General features: G+C 46.3%; 1 protein-coding gene across 1 annotated transcript in view; it reads left to right on the top strand.

Annotated features, from left to right (window-relative positions):
• Positions 1-18,695, top strand: part of LOC117553522 (carnitine O-palmitoyltransferase 1, liver isoform-like) — a gene marked incomplete at both ends in the record, with an annotated part of 50,773 nt that overhangs the window by 5,020 nt on the left and 27,058 nt on the right. Inside the window, 3 exon segments of the mRNA XM_034227505.1 lie at positions 13,203-13,310; positions 13,679-13,766; positions 16,510-16,705. Of these exon segments, the coding sequence (XP_034083396.1) occupies positions 13,203-13,310; positions 13,679-13,766; positions 16,510-16,705 (392 nt within the window).

The following is an 18,695-nucleotide window of genomic DNA, read 5'->3' as shown; positions in this document are numbered from 1 at the left end:
AAGAAGTTAAAGGTCCCATGATGTCATGCTTTTCCGGTTAGTACCCGTCCCCTTGTTGTTATGAAGGTTGTTATGTATGTAAGCGGTCTGCAGAGTCAAAACCCTCAAAGTGCACCCTGTAGCGAGTAAAACTCTAACACAGAAAATACCTCCCCAAAACGCCTCGTTGGAGATACGTCACTGTCCATTTGATTCTTCCTGGGACATCATGATGTCATATCGTCCCCGGAACGAAATGGACCAATCCGTGGAGCCGTTACGTTACGTCCGCGGAGCCGTTACGTTAAGCCCCCGCTGATTGGTCCAAATTGACCAATCCACGGACTTCCTCACACACTCAGTGCAGGCAGCTCTGCTGATCTCTCCTCCCTGGCTGCAGGCTGATAACAGACAGTTGGGATCGCGGAAAAAGTCTCTCTGCAGACCCATTCTCTCTGCAGACCCGTTCTCTCTGCAGACCCGTTCTCTCTGCAGACCCGTTCTCTCTGCAGACCCGTTCTCTCTGCAGACCCGTTCTCTCTGCAGACCCATTCTCTCTGCAGACCCATTCTCTCTACAGACCCATTCTCTCTGCAGACCCATTCTCTCTGCAGACCCATTCTCTCTGCAGACCCATTCTCTCTACAGACCCATTCTCTCTGCAGACCCATTCTCTCTGCAGACCCATTCTCTCTACAGACCCATTCTCTCTACAGACCCATTCTCTCTACAGACCCATTCTCTCTACAGACCCGTTCTCTCTACAGACCCATTCTCTCTGCAGACCCATTCTCTCTACAGACCCATTCTCTCTGCAGACCCGTTCTCTCTGCAGACCCGTTCTCTCTGCAGACCCATTTCTCTCTGCAGACCCGTTCTCTCTGCAGACCCGTTCTCTCTGCGGACCCATTCTCTCTGCAGACCCATTCTCTCTACAGACCCATTCTCTCTACAGACCCATTCTCTCTGCAGACCCATTCTCTCTACAGACCCATTCTCTCTGCAGACCCATTCTCTCTGCAGACCCATTCTCTCTGCAGACCCGTTCTCTCTACAGACCCATTCTCTCTACAGACCCGTTCTCTCTGCAGACCCGTTCTCTCTGCAGACCCGTTCTCTCTGCAGACCCGTTCTCTCTGCAGACCCGTTCTCTCTGCAGACCCGTTCTCTCTGCAGACCCATTCTCTCTGCAGACCCGTTCTCTCTGCAGACCCATTCTCTCTACAGACCCATTCTCTCTGCAGACCCATTCTCTCTGCAGACCCGTTCTCTCTGCAGACCCATTCTCTCTGCAGACCCGTTCTCTCTACAGACCCATTCTCTCTGCAGACCCATTCTCTCTGCAGACCCGTTCTCACTGCAGACCCATTCTCTCTACAGACCCATTCTCTCTGCAGACCCATTCTCTCTACAGACCCATTCTCTCTGCAGACCCCATTCTCTCTGCAGACCCGTTCTCACTGCAGACCCATTCTCTCTACAGACCCATTCTCTCTGCAGACCCATTCTCTCTACAGACCCATTCTCTCTACAGACCCATTCTCTCTACAGACCCGTTCTCTCTACAGACCCGTTCTCTCTGCAGACCCGTTCTCTCTACAGACCCATTCTCTCTACAGACCCATTCTCTCTACAGACCCATTCTCTCTACAGACCCATTCTCTCTACAGACCCATTCTCTCTACAGACCCATTCTCTCTGCAGACCCATTCTCTCTGCAGACCCGTTCTCTCTGCAGACCCATTCTCTCTGCAGACCCGTTCTCTCTACAGACCCGTTCTCTCTGCAGACCCATTCTCTCTGCAGACCCGTTCTCTCTACAGACCCGTTCTCTCCGCAGACCCATTCTCTCTGCAGACCCGTTCTCTCTGCAGACCCATTCTCTCTGCAGACCCGTTCTCTCTGCAGACCCATTCTCTCTGCAGACCCGTTCTCTCTACAGACCCGTTCTCTCCGCAGACCCATTCTCTCCGCAGACCCGTTCTCTCTGCAGACCCATTCTCTCTGCAGACCCGTTCTCTCTACAGACCCGTTCTCACTGCAGACCCATTCTCTCTGCAGACCCATTCTCACTGCAGACCCATTCTCTCTGCAGACCCATTCTCACTGCAGACCCATTCTCACTGCAGACCCATTCTCTCTGCAGACCCATTCTCTCTACAGACCCGTTCTCTCTGCAGACCCATTCTCTCTGCAGACCCATTCTCTCTGCAGACCCGTTCTCTCTGTAGACCCGTTCTCTCTACAGACCCGTTCTCTCTGCAGACCCATTCTCTCTGCAGACCCATTCTCTCTGCAGACCCGTTCTCTCTGCAGACCCATTCTCTCTGTAGACCCGTTCTCTCTGCAGACCCGTTCTCTCTGCAGACCCATTCTCTCTGTAGACCCATTCTCTCTGCAGACCCATTCTCTCTGCAGACCCATTCTCTCTACAGACCCATTCTCTCTACAGACCCATTCTCTCTGCAGACCCGTTCTCTCTGCAGACCCATTCTCTCTACAGACCCATTCTCTCTGCAGACCCATTCTCTCTGCAGACCCATTCTCTCTGCAGACCCGTTCTCTCTGCAGACCCATTCTCTCTGCAGACCCGTTCTCTCTACAGACCCATTCTCTCTACAGACCCATTCTCTCTGCAGACCCATTCTCTCTGCAGACCCATTCTCTCTGCAGACCCGTTCTCTCTGCAGACCCGTTCTCTCTGCAGACCCATTCTCTCTACAGACCCATTCTCTCTGCAGACCCGTTCTCTCTGCAGACCCATTCTCTCTGCAGACCCGTTCTCTCTGCAGACCCATTCTCACTGCAGACCCATTCTCTCTGCAGACCCGTTCTCTCTGCAGACCCGTTCTCACTGCAGACCCATTCTCTCTGCAGACCCATTCTCTCTGCAGACCCGTTCTCTCTGCAGACCCGTTCTCTCTGCAGACCCATTCTCTCTACAGACCCATTCTCTCTGCAGACCCGTTCTCTCTGCAGACCCATTCTCTCTGCAGACCCGTTCTCTCTGCAGACCCATTCTCACTGCAGACCATTCTCTCTGCAGACCCGTTCTCTCTGCAGACCCATTCTCTCTACAGACCCATTCTCTCTACAGACCCATTCTCTCTGCAGACCCGTTCTCTCTACAGACCCGTTCTCTCTGCAGACCCGTTCTCTCTGCAGACCCGTTCTCTCTGCAGACCCGTTCTCTCTGCAGACCCATTCTCACTACAGACCCATTCTCTCTGCAGACCCGTTCTCTCTGCAGACCCGTTCTCTCTGCAGACCCGTTCTCTCTACAGACCCGTTCTCTCTACAGACCCGTTCTCTCTGCAGACCCGTTCTCTCTGCAGACTGTTAGAGATTTGGAGGGATAACTGGTCCGCTTTTCAAATCTCCGCGCGTTCCTATGAAGCTGGTTATAATACAGGAAGGAATCCATATCTACAAAGTAACCGTTAACAATAATCTACTTTAATGGCAATATGACAATGCAATACAATCATTACAATACAACATGATATATTACAGTTATATTGCAATGCTTAAGGAGTAATGCCGGCTTACTCCTGCTCTAGTCCGCATACTGCAGAGCTACTTTCACCCGAGCGCAGCATGTGAAGAAGAGGCCGAACGCCAGGGATCCACCGGATATATACCAGAGTAAGAAGGAGGGGTTTGGTGTTAGGTCAGCTGGTCATCTTTTCAGGTCATCTCATTGGGAGACGCAACGCAGCAGGAAACGCAGCAGGAAACCAAACAGGCTCACTTTCCAACAAAAGGTCTCAAGGCCTGCATACCTACACCTCCCCCACAGAGCCATAAAACCCTGTTTACTCCAACCAGCCCAGAATGTTTATAGCCATTTGTAGTCCTTACATTTATGAAAGGATAAAACAGAGAAATCAATATAAAACACAAACACAGGTATTGTTTGAACAGTATTCACTTAACTGCTACTATTGATAAGCACCAGAGAAACCCAAGGGACCTCTCTTAATAGCACAACCACTGTAGCTCGTTCTAAGTTGAATGCAAATCAGGACATGCTCTCACCTTCCCCCATCTTCCTTTGTCCTCAAAAACACATGTCAACAGGCCCCAAATGCAGCTCACAGTTTTACCCAAATTATTCCCATTTTAAGCTTATCCATAGTTTGCTAACATGAATAAATACAAATATAACTCTACAAATCCCCCTTTTTATCTCCTTCTCCAGAGATAAACTTAGACAAGGCATTTTGAAATATACCCACGGTCATTCTTTTCTACTGTGTCCGTAAATCCATCCGAAGCTGGTATTCAGAGTACTTGAAACCTTCATGGAGACCGAACACCACTTTCCATGGCAGTGAAGGAACCATGAGGGGGTAGCTGAGTGCTAGAATCATCAGCCCCCCCCCCCCTCGGAGGAATAGCCCACAAGGACAGCTAATAGGGAGGGGGAGATGCAGCTTTCCCTTCACGGGTAGAACTGATCAGAGCAAAGTAGACTCCTCTGCTGCGCCGTCCCGGCTTGCCGTGTCTTTGTCCACCCAATCCGCTGACAGCAGCTTCTGGGCTGCCTGCTAGAGAGATGTCTTCCTCCTCCTCGTCCTCCGGCCCGCTGATGGCGGCTTCCGGGTCGATGCTGTAGAGATGTCTCCAGGGTCCTCCTCCTCCAGTCTGCTGCTTCCGTGTAGTCCACGTCTGCCCGGGCCACGTCCGTCCTGATGTCGTCCCCTGGTCCTAGCAGGTGGTTTCCCCGCCGCACACTGGCTCCCGTGGTACGAGCTGTCCCCCTTTTCTCCCAGGCAGACGGCATAAGAGGTCCGCTGGGTCACTCGGTCGGGGTCGGAGAGCCTGGGGTTGAGCCACTTTGTCCTCGTGCTTCTCGGGTCCCCCTTTTGGCGCCGGTGACCTGTGTGGAGAAATCTGATACAACTCCCTCAAGCCTACGCTCAGCTGTTTTGACCCACTTGGAGCCTCTTGGTGGGGTGTCTTGAAACAACAGCCGTCTGTGAACAGGTTTTCCAAATTAATTGTAGACCTCCTATCTGCCAGTGCAGCTTCAGAATCTTAATACTTGGATTGTGCCAACTAAATAAGAACCTCAACATCTTTAGGTAAACTAAATAACATATTTCAATAGCTCTGAATTTCTGACAAGCATCTGTGTTTATTTTTAAATGAAATCCTATTTAAAATCCAAATATAATATGAACTGCTAATGTTTCTGGTAAAGAAACACACTAATGTTATGGATTCAAAAACAACCAAAATCACGATGCTAACAAAGTGAATGATTTCCTGGTGATACTGCTTCTACCTGTCAGTGCTTAGATATTATCACGCTGAAAAAATGAATACAGAATTCCAACAAACTGTCATCAAATGTCTTTCTATTCTAAATTTAGATGAAATGTATATCCCCATAATGACCTAAACAATAAAGTCTATGGCTTTTACTTCTTTACCAGGCTAGTTACATGATGTTGTCTAAATTAAATTCTGTCTCAATACACTACTATGTTTTAGCTTTAACTGTAATATGTTCTTTCTACATTTCAAACCTCAGTTACTCTAATGTCTGCTAAAATATTACAAAATTGTTTCATTATCACAGGTCAACTTCTTCGGTTTCACAGTAGCCCCTTGGCCACTGCTTCTTTGTTACCTGCTATAATTCAAATCAATATTTAGAAACATCTCAACATTCATCAAACAGTATCTTATCCCCAGATATGGAGCAGGTTAATTACATTCAATGCTCAATCCTTAAAAGAAAAATGTAAATTGTGAATTTTACAGCCATGTTGACCTTTATACATTATACTCACTCCCCCCTTTTACACATGAAATAATGTGTAACAAAAGCCTGTAATGGGAGGGGAACAAAAACTGTCAGGTAATTGGTTAGGGACATAACGAACATTATTATCATTATTTCCACAGTGAACACTTCAGTGAAAAGAAGTGTTCCTCTCCGTCCTTCAGGCCTAAAAGAAACAGAATCTTCAGATTGTAGTTTTACATTTGCAAACCGCCAACTCATGTGAGAGGAAATATCACATGTGCGGTTTCCCCTTTTTGTGGAATTTTTAGGAAAGCTCTCGTTTCCCTTGGAGCTCCAAAATAATATGTTAGTCCAAAAACATGCTTGGTTAGTTATTGTTTTAGAATCATGCAGTTACACTGATCACATGCCGGCATACATTCACACTCACACTGTCTGGTCGTCATGTCAAGTTTGGTCAGGTTCACCCCAGAGTCAGTCATCCACAGTGCCTTGTCAAGTTACACTGTCGGTCAGGGTCAAAGGTCAGTTGGTCTCCGTCTTTTTTGGCCATGTGTCTTGCTCTGCAGAGACTTTGACATTTCAGCATAGGCCAGTATCCTTTGTCTACAAAAATATGTCACGATTTCAACTATAATTTTCAAGATGATTCTCACTTGTCATTGGGACTTCCGCCTCCCACTTTTCCTGAAACTTGGTACAAAACTCACTTCCTTCGAGTACCACTACTAATTAAAATGTCTAATGATCTATTTCAGAAACTTGTGTACAATAACTATTATCTTGAGTCAAAACATTACTAGGATCTGTGTCGCTCTGCATTTCATAGCTCATTATAATTCTGGTCTACTTAAAAAACGATGTTAAACTCTTTAGCAGTGTGTGGAACCTTGGGTGTCCGAACATGCAACAATTACTCCCTCCTTTATCAAGGATTTAAAACCGAAGTCTGGTAATAACTATGCCACAATGGTGAAACCAACACTTTAGATTGGAATTTAATATGTGGCTTGGCACTAGCCATTAATACAAACAAAGATTTGTCCTATAGAGTGGTTCCTAAAACTATCCTTTTAATGGTGATCAATATTGTAACCAATGAGATCACTACTTTATTCACACGTGAATAAAAATGTCTTAAGAATGAATTGTTAACATGATGAAAATATTGAAGAATATGGTTCTACTCTGTCAGTGTGTTTTAGGATGATTATCATTTTACTTTAATAGTTTCCTCTTTACTGCTATTTTTAATTTACCAATTGATTAATAAATCTTTCTGTCTTTACGTATTTATGAAGTTAATTCAAGTTATTTAAATGTGCGTTTCGTGAATAAGTGTGTTTATGTGTAACTCACTCATTCCCGTTCTCCTTTCCTCCTCCCCTGGTTTTCTCAAGCCGTGACCCCGGCCTCCTCACTTCTAATCGACCATGCCAACTCCTCTGATTCTGTCTTCTCTTCAGTCCATCAGCTGTTGAATCCATCCACTGTAACTTTTGTAGGCAGCCATTGGCCCAGTCACATCTGCAGCCCCATCATGCCACTGTTGTTGCACTCCTCCTTTACAGTCTCTCTGCTGTTTTTATGGAGGGCGGATTCTGCTCTCATGTCTATTGTGCCAAATCTCGCAGCGCAGTTTGGAACTTCATGTCCTGTTTGAGGGACCGATGAGAGTATCTCTCTGTATGTCAGCATGCTGGTTTGGTTCTGGATGCCACAGGTGGAGATAGTTCTGGCTGCAGTCTTGATGTAGTCTTGTTGTTGTTGTTGGTTCAGCTCTGGTTCTCTGTCTGTACGATGGAGAAGGAGGAGTCTCCTGTTGGGTTAGGTCTCGTTGTCTGCTTGGAGGGTCGGGATCAAAGCCTTTCTAACTCAGAGGGGGAGTCCAGGTCCCGGTACACATTACCTATAAGAAGTCTAGTACACTGATGTTAAATAAATCTAACCCTTTCCACTCTGTCTCTTTCTAATCATACTATCTGTCTTAGTTGTTAAATGCCATCTAAACAACATAATTAATGTCTACTTATGATATTACAAAAACTCACTCCAAAAATTGTTTCATCCATTGTTACATATTTACCCAACACAACTCTGAAATACTTACATGTTTCCAGCATCACATATTCCACACACTATGAAAGAACATCTCCATATCTTCTCTCATTTTAAATCCCACTGTTACTTCGAACAATAGTAAACCTGCAGAGCACACCAATCGGATCACAGTAATGAAATTTGAATCAAGTGTAGGCCTATGTCTTCTTTCTGAACATTTATTTATATTGTCTACATTTGCAAACAGTTCGAGTGTAAAATGTGTTTTGCACAATGTATTTACACTCTACAGATTCTTGAGTTTACTCATCTCCTGGTGCTGTCGTTGTAAAAAATGTTCAATCCCTTATTGTTTTGTACCAGTTTACCAAACAATACCGGCCAGCAATGTAATGATTAAACTCTAAGCTCGCATAAGTTTCAAGGGTGTGATACCCCCTTTCAGCCACTAGATGGCAGCAGCAGAAGTTTCAAGGGTGTGATACCCCCTTTCAGCCACTAGATGGCAGCAGCAGAAGTTTCCAGACAAAGGGAAACGCTCTACCTTGGTTTAATATATAACAGACCTCTGGCTTTAAGCTTTTAGCATTGGTCTGTTATTTAAACCCCAGTTTTAAACGGCGACTCGATCTGATTTATCGAGTTTTCAGGTTTTGCCGTGCAGGATTCAAACCTCGCATTCACACAAACTGCACCATTTCTACGCCACTCAGGAATAAACACCTGCAGATCCGCGCCAAACTGCTCTATTTCTCGTCACGCAGGACTTTCGTCTACCTGTCGATCCACGTTTACGTTTTGTATATAACTTTCCTAACATAGTAAAATATGCATTGTATATTCCATTTAAACTATAAAAACACTGTGAAACGCCTACAGACAATCCTAACGTTTTAGCGTATCCAATTACAGACAGGCGACTTTCATCGTCTGCTTACCTTATTTGCAAAGTTGCAGAGTCCTGCTGATTGTCTGAGATGTTTGAAAGCGTCTGAATTCTTCCTCAGCTTCGTTATAGACGTCGGGTCACCATTTTGTTAGAGATTTGGAGGGATAACTGGTCCGCTTTTCAAATCTCCGCGCGTTCCTATGAAGCTGGTTATAATACAGGAAGGAATCCATATCTACAAAGTAACCGTTAACAATAATCTACTTTAATGGCAATATGACAATGCAATACAATCATTACAATACAACATGATATATTACAGTTATATTGCAATGCTTAAGGAGTAATGCCGGCTTACTCCTGCTCTAGTCCGCATACTGCAGAGCTACTTTCACCCGAGCGCAGCATGTGAAGAAGAGGCCGAACGCCAGGGATCCACCGGATATATACCAGAGTAAGAAGGAGGGGTTTGGTGTTAGGTCAGCTGGTCATCTTTTCAGGTCATCTCATTGGGAGACGCAACGCAGCAGGAAACCAAACAGGCTCACTTTCCAACAAAAGGTCTCAAGGCCTGCATACCTACACCTCCCCCACAGAGCCATAAAACCCTGTTTACTCCAACCAGCCCAGAATGTTTATAGCCATTTGTAGTCCTTACATTTATGAAAGGATAAAACAGAGAAATCAATATAAAACACAAACACAGGTATTGTTTGAACAGTATTCACTTAACTGCTACTATTGATAAGCACCAGAGAAACCCAAGGGACCTCTCTTAATAGCACAACCACTGTAGCTCGTTCTAAGTTGAATGCAAATCAGGACATGCTCTCACCTTCCCCCATCATCCTTTGTCCTCAAAAACACATGTCAACAGGCCCCAAATGCAGCTCACAGTTTTACCCAAATTATTCCCATTTTAAGCTTATCCATAGTTTGCTAACATGAATAAATACAAATATAACTCTACAAGACCCGTTCTCACTGCAGACCCATTCTCTCTACAGACCCATTCTCTCTACAGACCCATTCTCTCTGCAGACCCGTTCTCTCTGCAGACCCGTTCTCTCTGCAGACCCGTTCTCTCTGCAGACCCGTTCTCTCTACAGACCCATTCTCTCTACAGACCCGTTCTCTCTGCAGACCCATTCTCTCTGCAGACCCATTCTCTCTACAGACCCATTCTCTCTACAGACCCGTTCTCTCTGCAGACCCATTCTCACTGCAGACCCGTTCTCTCTGCAGACCCATTCTCTCTGCAGACCCGTTCTCTCTGCAGACCCGTTCTCTCTACAGACCCATTCTCTCTGCAGACCCATTCTCTCTACAGACCCATTCTCTCTGCAGACCCATTCTCTCTGCAGACCCGTTCTCTCTGCAGACCCATTCTCACTGCAGACCCATTCTCACTGCAGACCCATTCTCACTGCAGACCCATTCTCTCTGCAGACCCATTCTCTCTGCAGACCCGTTCTCTCTGCAGACCCATTCTCTCTGCAGACCCGTTCTCTCTGCAGACCCATTCTCTCTGCAGACCCATTCTCTCTGCAGACCCGTTCTCTCTGCAGACCCATTCTCTCTACAGACCCGTTCTCTCTGCAGACCCATTCTCACTGCAGACCCATTCTCTCTGCAGACCCGTTCTCTCTGCAGACCCATTCTCACTGCAGACCCATTCTCTCTCTCTGCAGACCCATTCTCTCTGCAGACCCATTCTCACAGCGTTTATCAACATCAAGCCACACTTATTGTTTTTACTTCGGCTGTGACTTTGTGTGCTCAGGGTGAGTTTGGCTGTGTTTCGCTGTGTATCGCTAAACAAGGAAATCACACCTCCACGGAGCTCAGCGCGATTCACAACGTCCCGACTGGTCCCGACCAATCGGAGCACACTGGGCTCACAGGGAGGGGGGGGCAAGAGCTGCAACGAGCCGTTTAGTGGAGAGAGTGAATACACGTAGTTTACAGAGATGCTGTATGAGAAACCAATGTGAGTTTGGAACATTGCACAGTATTGTTCTATTCTAGTCGACCTCAACAATGGAATTATGATCAGTGGAAATGGCCATGACATGGGACCTTTAAAGTAAAATGATAATGAAATTAAAACATATATAAATGAATTTATTAAAATAAAACACATAAATACAAATGTACAATCAAATCCAATAAGAAATGTGCACATTGCACTAAAATATAATGTTGGTAAATAATCAGATATTAATACTAAATTGCTCAAAAGGTTAATTCAGCTCCTAAAAACCCTTTTGAATCCCCTCTTCTTGTTTTCCTTTCAGATACAATAACTGTATAACCTTTACTCTTCCTCCATGTTCCTGTGTGAAGCCCCTCCAGAGTTTCATCAGTGTCTAAACGTCCTGTGTTCCTGTGTGAAGCCCCTCCAGAGTTTCATCAGTGTCTAAACGTCCTGTGTTCCTGTGAAGCCCCTCCAGAGTTTCATCAGTGTCTAAACGTCCTGTGTTCCTGTGTGAAGCCCCTCCAGAGTTTCATCAGTGTCTAAACGTCCTGTGTTTCTGTGAAGCCCCTCCAGAGTTTCATCAGTGTCTAAACGTCCTGTGTTCCTGTGAAGCCCCTCCAGAGTTTCATCAGTGTCTAAACGTCCTGTGTTCCTGTGAAGCCCCTCCAGAGTTTCATCAGTGTCTAAACGTCCTGTGTTCCTGTGAAGCCCCTCCAGAGTTTCATCAGTGTCTAAACGTCCTGTGTTCCTGTGTGAAGCCCCTCCAGAGTTTCATCAGTGTCTAAACGTCCTGTGTTTCTGTGAAGCCCCTCCAGAGTTTCATCAGTGTCTAAACGTCCTGTGTTCCTGTGAAGCCCCTCCAGAGTTTCATCAGTGTCTAAACGTCCTGTGTTCCTGTGTGAAGCCCCTCCAGAGTTTCATCAGTGTCTAAACGTCCTGTGTTTCTGTGAAGCCCCTCCAGAGTTTCATCAGTGTCTAAACGTCCTGTGTTCCTGTGTGAAGCCCCTCCAGAGTTTCATCAGTGTCTAAACGTCCTGTGTTCCTGTGAAGCCCCTCCAGAGTTTCATCAGTGTCTAAACGTCCTGTGTTTCTGTGAAGCCCCTCCAGAGTTTCATCAGTGTCTAAACGTCCTCTGTTCCTGTGAAGCCCCTCCAGAGTTTCATCAGTGTCTAAACGTCCTGTGTTCCTGTGAAGCCCCTCCAGAGTTTCATCAGTGTCTAAACGTCCTGTGTTTCTGTGAAGCCCCTCCAGAGTTTCATCAGTGTCTAAACGTCCTGTGTTTCTGTGAAGCCCCTCCAGAGTTTCATCAGTGTCTAAACGTCCTGTGTTTCTGTGAAGCCCCTCCAGAGTTTCATCAGTGTCTAAACGTCCTGTGTTCCTGTGAAGCCCCTCCAGAGTTTCATCAGTGTCTAAACGTCCTGTGTTCCTGTGAAGCCCCTCCAGAGTTTCATCAGTGTCTAAACGTCCTGTGTTCCTGTGAAGCCCCTCCAGAGTTTCATCAGTGTCTAAACGTCCTGTGTTTCTGTGAAGCCCCTCCAGAGTTTCATCAGTGTCTAAACGTCCTGTGTTCCTGTGAAGCCCCTCCAGAGTTTCATCAGTGTCTAAACGTCCTGTGTTCCTGTGAAGCCCCTCCAGAGTTTCATCAGTGTCTAAACGTCCTCTGTTCCTGTGAAGCCCCTCCAGAGTTTCATCAGTGTCTAAACGTCCTGTGTTCCTGTGAAGCCCCTCCAGAGTTTCATCAGTGTCTAAACGTCCTGTGTTTCTGTGAAGCCCCTCCAGAGTTTCATCAGTGTCTAAACGTCCTGTGTTCCTGTGAAGCCCCTCCAGAGTTTCATCAGTGTCTAAACGTCCTGTGTTCCTGTGAAGCCCCTCCAGAGTTTCATCAGTGTCTAAACGTCCTGTGTTCCTGTGAAGCCCCTCCAGAGTTTCATCAGTGTCTAAACGTTCTGTGTTCCTGTGAAGCCCCTCCAGAGTTTCATCAGTGTCTAAACGTCCTGTGTTCCTGTGAAGCCCCTCCAGAGTTTCATCAGTGTCTAAACGTCCTGTGTTTCTGTGAAGCCCCTCCAGAGTTTCATCAGTGTCTAAACGTCCTGTGTTTCTGTGAAGCCCCTCCAGAGTTTCATCAGTGTCTAAACGTCCTGTGTTTCTGTGAAGCCCCTCCAGAGTTTCATCAGTGTCTAAACGTCCTGTGTTCCTGTGAAGCCCCTCCAGAGTTTCATCAGTGTCTAAACGTCCTGTGTTTCTGTGAAGCCCCTCCAGAGTTTCATCAGTGTCTAAACGTCCTCTGTTCCTGTGAAGCCCCTCCAGAGTTTCATCAGTGTCTAAACGTCCTGTGTTCCTGTGAAGCCCCTCCAGAGTTTCATCAGTGTCTAAACGTCCTGTGTTTCTGTGAAGCCCCTCCAGAGTTTCATCAGTGTCTAAACGTCCTGTGTTCCTGTGAAGCCCCTCCAGAGTTTCATCAGTGTCTAAACGTCCTGTGTTCCTGTGTGAAGCCCCTCCAGAGTTTCATCAGTTGTTTAACGTCCTTTTCTCCGCAGGACTTCCTCTACGTTTCTCCCACTTCGGTGCAGGCGGCTCGGGCCGGAAACACCATCACCGCCCTGCTGCTGTACCGACGCAAAGTGAACCGCGAGGAACTCAAACCGGTGAGCCCTGCTGCATTCTGGGGGTTTTGTGGGTGGAGAAGCATGTTTGCAAAGCGTCTGGAAGGAAATGGTGAAGCCATGAAAAAGTCATATTTCAGAAAAAATTCTAATTTGGGGAAAAAAATCTTAATTCTCAGAAAAAAGTGAAATCTTAGAAATAAGTTAGAATTCTGAGAAAAAATTCAAATACATTTTTTTTTCAAATTATAAAGAAAATAGTCAAATTTGAGATTTTTTTTAAATTCTGAGATTAAAGTCAATATTTGTTCTGGCTTTCTGCTTCAGTTCTTCTCTTAGTTTTGAAAAATGCCTGTTTTAATAAAGAAAATAAATATTAAATGATATTAATAGAAGTGTTTGTGTTTCAGAGTCGAGTTCCAGGCACCGTCATCCCTCTGTGTGCCGCCCAGTGTGAGAGGATGTTCAACACAACAAGAACACCTGGAGAGGAGACAGGTAACACACACACACACACACACACACAGCGCACATTTCACTGCCACAATGAGTCCCGTATTGTAAATGCATTATACGGAAACATTCACAAGCAAATTTGCATAATCACCTTTATGGACCGACATAATTACAACTGTTTCAAATACCTGAGCTACCTGCCCAATCCAGTCCATCTTTACACCTGAAAATCTGCTAAAACATAGGTGGACCGAGGGTCGCCACTTCATTGATTTAAAGTTTAATCTTCGATCCTCAAAGTTTAGAAATGGATTCAGCTTCCCCCTTAACCCCGAAAAACCTCTCCAAAATCTGCCTATATGGTCCATATTAGTGATTATGCTAATCATGCTAATTACCCAACATATGCAAGTTAGCACCCTTCAGTTTCTAAATGCTAATCTAAACCTAAACACTAAAGCATTTATCAATAAGTCTGAATATTGGTTTAAAATGTTGACAAGTGACATTTGAACAAATCAAAATTTGAGAAACATTTAAACTTGGGGTACTCAAAATGTCTGGGAACCCACTGTTGGAAAGTAGTCTATAACACTAACCTACTAAAACTAATCCAACGCTAAACACAAAAGCATGTATCAGTCAGTCTAAATATTGGTTTAGTATAGGTACGATAGAATATGTAAGGGATAATGTGCAGCGAGGCGGTCCTTATGGGTAAAAGAACACCGACAGGCGGACTAGGAAGCGGAGGGATCCTGATCCGCCGGTCGGGTGTTCCCCATAATGACCAGGTCGCTGCACATTATCCGCTTATCACATGGCCACATTCTCAACAAAGTAACGACATGACTCCCAATATTAATTGAAATGCTTTTATAGATTTAGAAAATGTTTTTATTGATTTAAAAAATAGTTCGCTATTATTGATTTGAAATTACATGCATCCGCTGAGAAAAGTAGTCCGTTGTTACCGTTTGAACTAACGTAGCAACGGCAGGAACTGCTTCGATAGCGCTTTTGAGGAGCTTTTTGATTACAGATTTGAAAACATTGTTGCTTGCTTTAAAAGTAGAACACTTCATTATGTCAAACCTTGGAAAGTATCTAGATATCCCTGCCCTAATGCCAAAGTAACTGGCAACTGAATATGTGTCGCCGTTTGATGTCTATGTCTGGACCGCTGCGTAACAAGGAGGTTTCTGCCCCGTTACTTCTCCGCTGTTTTCTTGACCCAGTTCCAAACTGTATGCAGTTAAATCGACCAAACTTCTTTCTGCAGATGTGAGCGTCTTTAACAGCGGTCAATAAGTCCTTGACAACGGTCAATAAGTCCTTGACACCGGTCAATAAGTCCTTAACAACGGTCAATAAGTCCTTGACACCGGTCAATAAGTCCTTGACACCGGTCAATGAGTCCTTAACATTACATTACATTACATTACATTGCATTTAGCTGACGCTTTTATCCAAAGCGACTTACAATAAGTACATTCGACCAGGAAGACACAACCTTGAAGAAAACAGAATCATATAAGTACATCAGGTTTCATAGAGCCAAACATTTCAAGTGCTACTCAACTGGCTTTAGGTAAGCCAGTCCTTTATTAGTATAAAAGTGCTTCGTTAATAGTTCTAACGCTCGAAGTGGAGTCGAAAGAGATGAGTTTTCAGTTTGCGCCGGAAGATGTGCAAGCTATCTGCCGTCCTGATGTCAATGGGGAGCTCATTCCACCATCTTGGAGCCAGGACAGCAAACCCACGTGTTTTCGCCGATGGGAACTTGGGTCCCCCTCGCAGCGAGGGCGCAACGAGTCATTTGGCTGATGCAGAGCGTAGTGCACGCGCTGGGGTGTACGGTTTAACACCGGTCAATAAGTCCTTAACACCGGTCAATAAGTACTTGACAGCGGTCAATAAGTCCTTAACAACGGTCAATAAGTCCTAACAACGGTCAATAAGTCCTTTACACCGGTCAATAAGTCCTTGACACTGGTCAATAAGTCCTTGACACTGGTCAATAAGTCCTTGACACTGGTCAATAAGTCCTTGACACTGGTCAATAAGTCCTTGACAGCGGTCAATAAGTCCTTGACATCGGTCAATACGTCCTTAACAACGGTCAATAAGTCCTTGACACCGGTCAATAAGTCCTTGACACCGGTCAATAAGTCCTTGACACTGGTCAATAAGTCCTTGACACCGGTCAATAAGTCCTTGACATCGATCAATAAGTCCTTGACATCGATCAATAAGTCCTTGACACTGGTCAATAAGTCCTTGACATCGGTCAATAAGTCCTTGACACCGGTCAATAAGTCCTTGACACCGGTCAATAAGTCCTTGACATCGGTCAATAAGTCCTTGACATCGGTCAATAAGTCCTTGACATCGATCAATAAGTCCTTGACATCGATCAATAAGTCCTTGACACTAGTCAATAAGTCCTTGACATCGGTCAATAAGTCCTTGACACCGGTCAATAAGTCCTTGACACCGGTCAATAAGTCCTTGACACCGGTCAATAAGTCCTTGACACCGGTCAATAAGTCCTTGACATCGGTCAATAAGTCCTTGACATCGGTCAATAAGTCCTTGACATCGGTCAATAAGTCCTTTACACTGGTCAATAAGTCCTTGACACCGGTCAATAAATCCTTGACATCGGTCTGTCTGTTCTGGATTAACAACGTGTCACGTGTTCTGAATTGACCAATCAGAATCGAGTATTCAACTAAGTCATGTAATAAAAACAGATATATAACCTGGCCTCCTCTCTCCTCAGATGTTCTGCAGCACTGGCAGGACAGTGAGTTTATCGCCGTCTACCACCGGGGGCGCTACTTCCGCCTTTGGGTTTATCGAGCGGGTCGTCTGCTTTCCCCCCGAGAAATAGAGCTTCAGATCCAGAGAATCCTGGAGGATCAATCTGTCCCTCTGCCTGGAGAGGAGAAGCTAGGAGCGCTGACTGCAGGAGACAGGTAGGAACGAGTCTCTAAACTCTGCAGGAGACAGGTGGGGATGAGTCTCTAAACTCTGCGGGAGACAGGTGGGGATGAGTCTCTAAACTCTGCAGGAGACAGGTGGGGATGAGTCTCTAAACTCTGCAGGAGACAGGTGGGGATGAGTCTCTAAACTCTGCAGGAGACAGGTGGGGATGAGTCTCTAAACTCTGCAGGAGACAGGTGGGAATGAGTCTCTAAACTCTGCGGGAGACAGGTGGGGATGAGTCTCTAAACTCTGCAGGAGACAGGTGGGGATGAGTCTCTAAACTCTGCAGGAGACAGGTGGGAATGAGTCTCTAAACTCTGCGGGAGACAGGTGGGAATGAGTCTCTAAACTCTGCAGGAGACAGGTGGGAATGAGTCTCTAAACTCTGCAGGAGACAGGTGGGGATGAGTCTCTAAACTCTGCGGGAGACAGGTGGGGATGAGTCTCTAAACTCTGCAGGAGACAGGTGGGAATGAGTCTCTAAACTCTGCAGGAGACAGGTGGGGATGAGTCTCTAAACTCTGCAGGAGACAGGTGGGGATGAGTCTCTAAACTCTGCAGGAGACAGGTGGGGATGAGTCTCTAAACTCTGCGGGAGACAGGTGGGAATGAGTCTCTAAACTCTGCAGGAGACAGGTGGGAATGAGTCTCTAAACTCTGCGGGAGACAGGTGGGAATGAGTCTCTAAACTCTGCGGGAGACAGGTGGGGATGAGTCTCTAAACTCTGCGGGAGACCAGGTGGGAATGAGTCTCTAAACTCTGCGGGAGACAGGTGGGAATGAGTCTCTAAACTCTGCGGGAGACAGGTGGGGATGAGTCTCTAAACTCTGCGGGAGACAGGTGGGAATGAGTCTCTAAACTCTGCGGGAGACAGGTGGGAATGAGTCTCTAAACTCTGCGGGAGACAGGTGGGAATGAGTCTCTAAACTCTGCGGGAGACAGGTGGGAATGAGTCTCTAAACTCTGCGGGAGACAGGTGGGAATGAGTCTCTAAACTCTGCAGGAGACAGGTGGGGATGAGTCTCTAAACTCTGCGGGAGACAGGTGGGAATGAGTCTCTAAACTCTGCGGGAGACAGGTGGGAATGAGTCTCTAAACTCTGCGGGAGACAGGTGGGGATGAGTCTCTAAACTCTGCAGGAGACAGGTGGGGATGAGTCTCTAAACTCTGCAGGAGACAGGTGGGAATGAGTCTCTAAACTCTGCGGGAGACAGGTGGGAATGAGTCTCTAAACTCTGCGGGAGACAGGTGGGAATGAGTCTCTAAACTCTGCGGGAGACAGGTGGGGATGAGTCTCTAAACTCTGCGGGAGACAGGTGGGAATGAGTCTCTAAACTCTGCGGGAGACAGGTGGGGATGAGTCTCTAAACTCTGCGGGAGACAGGTGGGGATGAGTCTCTAAACTCTGCAGGAGACAGGTGGGAATGAGTCTCTAAACTCTGCAGGAGACAGGTGGGAATGAGTCTCTAAACTCTGCAGGAGACAGGTGGGGATGAGTCTCTAAACTCTGCAGGAGACAGGTGGGAATGAGTCTCTAAACTCTGCGGGAGACAGGTGGGAATGAGTCTCTAAACTCTGCGGGAGACAGGTGGGGATGAGTCTCTAAACTCTGCGGGAGACAGGTGGGGATGAGTCTCTAAACTCTGCGGGAGACAGGTGGGAATGAGTCTCTAAACTCTGCGGGAGACAGGTGGGGATGAGACTCTAAACTCTGCAGGAGACAGGTGGGAATGAGTCTCTAAACTCTGCAGGAGACAGGTGGGAATGAGTCTCTAAACTCTGCAGGAGACAGGTGGGAATGAGTCTCTAAACTCTGCGGGAGACAGGTGGGAATGAGTCTCTAAACTCTGCGGGAGACAGGTGGGGATGAGTCTCTAAACTCTGCAGGAGACAGGTGGGAATGAGTCTCTAAACTCTGCGGGAGACAGGTGGGAGTGAGTCTCTAAACTCTGCGGGAGACAGGTGGGAGTGAGTCTCTA

The sequence above is a fragment of the Gymnodraco acuticeps genome, unplaced genomic scaffold (genome assembly GCF_902827175.1).
Source record: "Gymnodraco acuticeps unplaced genomic scaffold, fGymAcu1.1, whole genome shotgun sequence".
NCBI classification, from domain to species: domain Eukaryota; kingdom Metazoa; phylum Chordata; class Actinopteri; order Perciformes; family Bathydraconidae; genus Gymnodraco; species Gymnodraco acuticeps.
The sequence above is the reverse complement of the archived record's forward strand: the minus strand, read 5'-3'. Positions and strand labels throughout refer to the sequence as shown.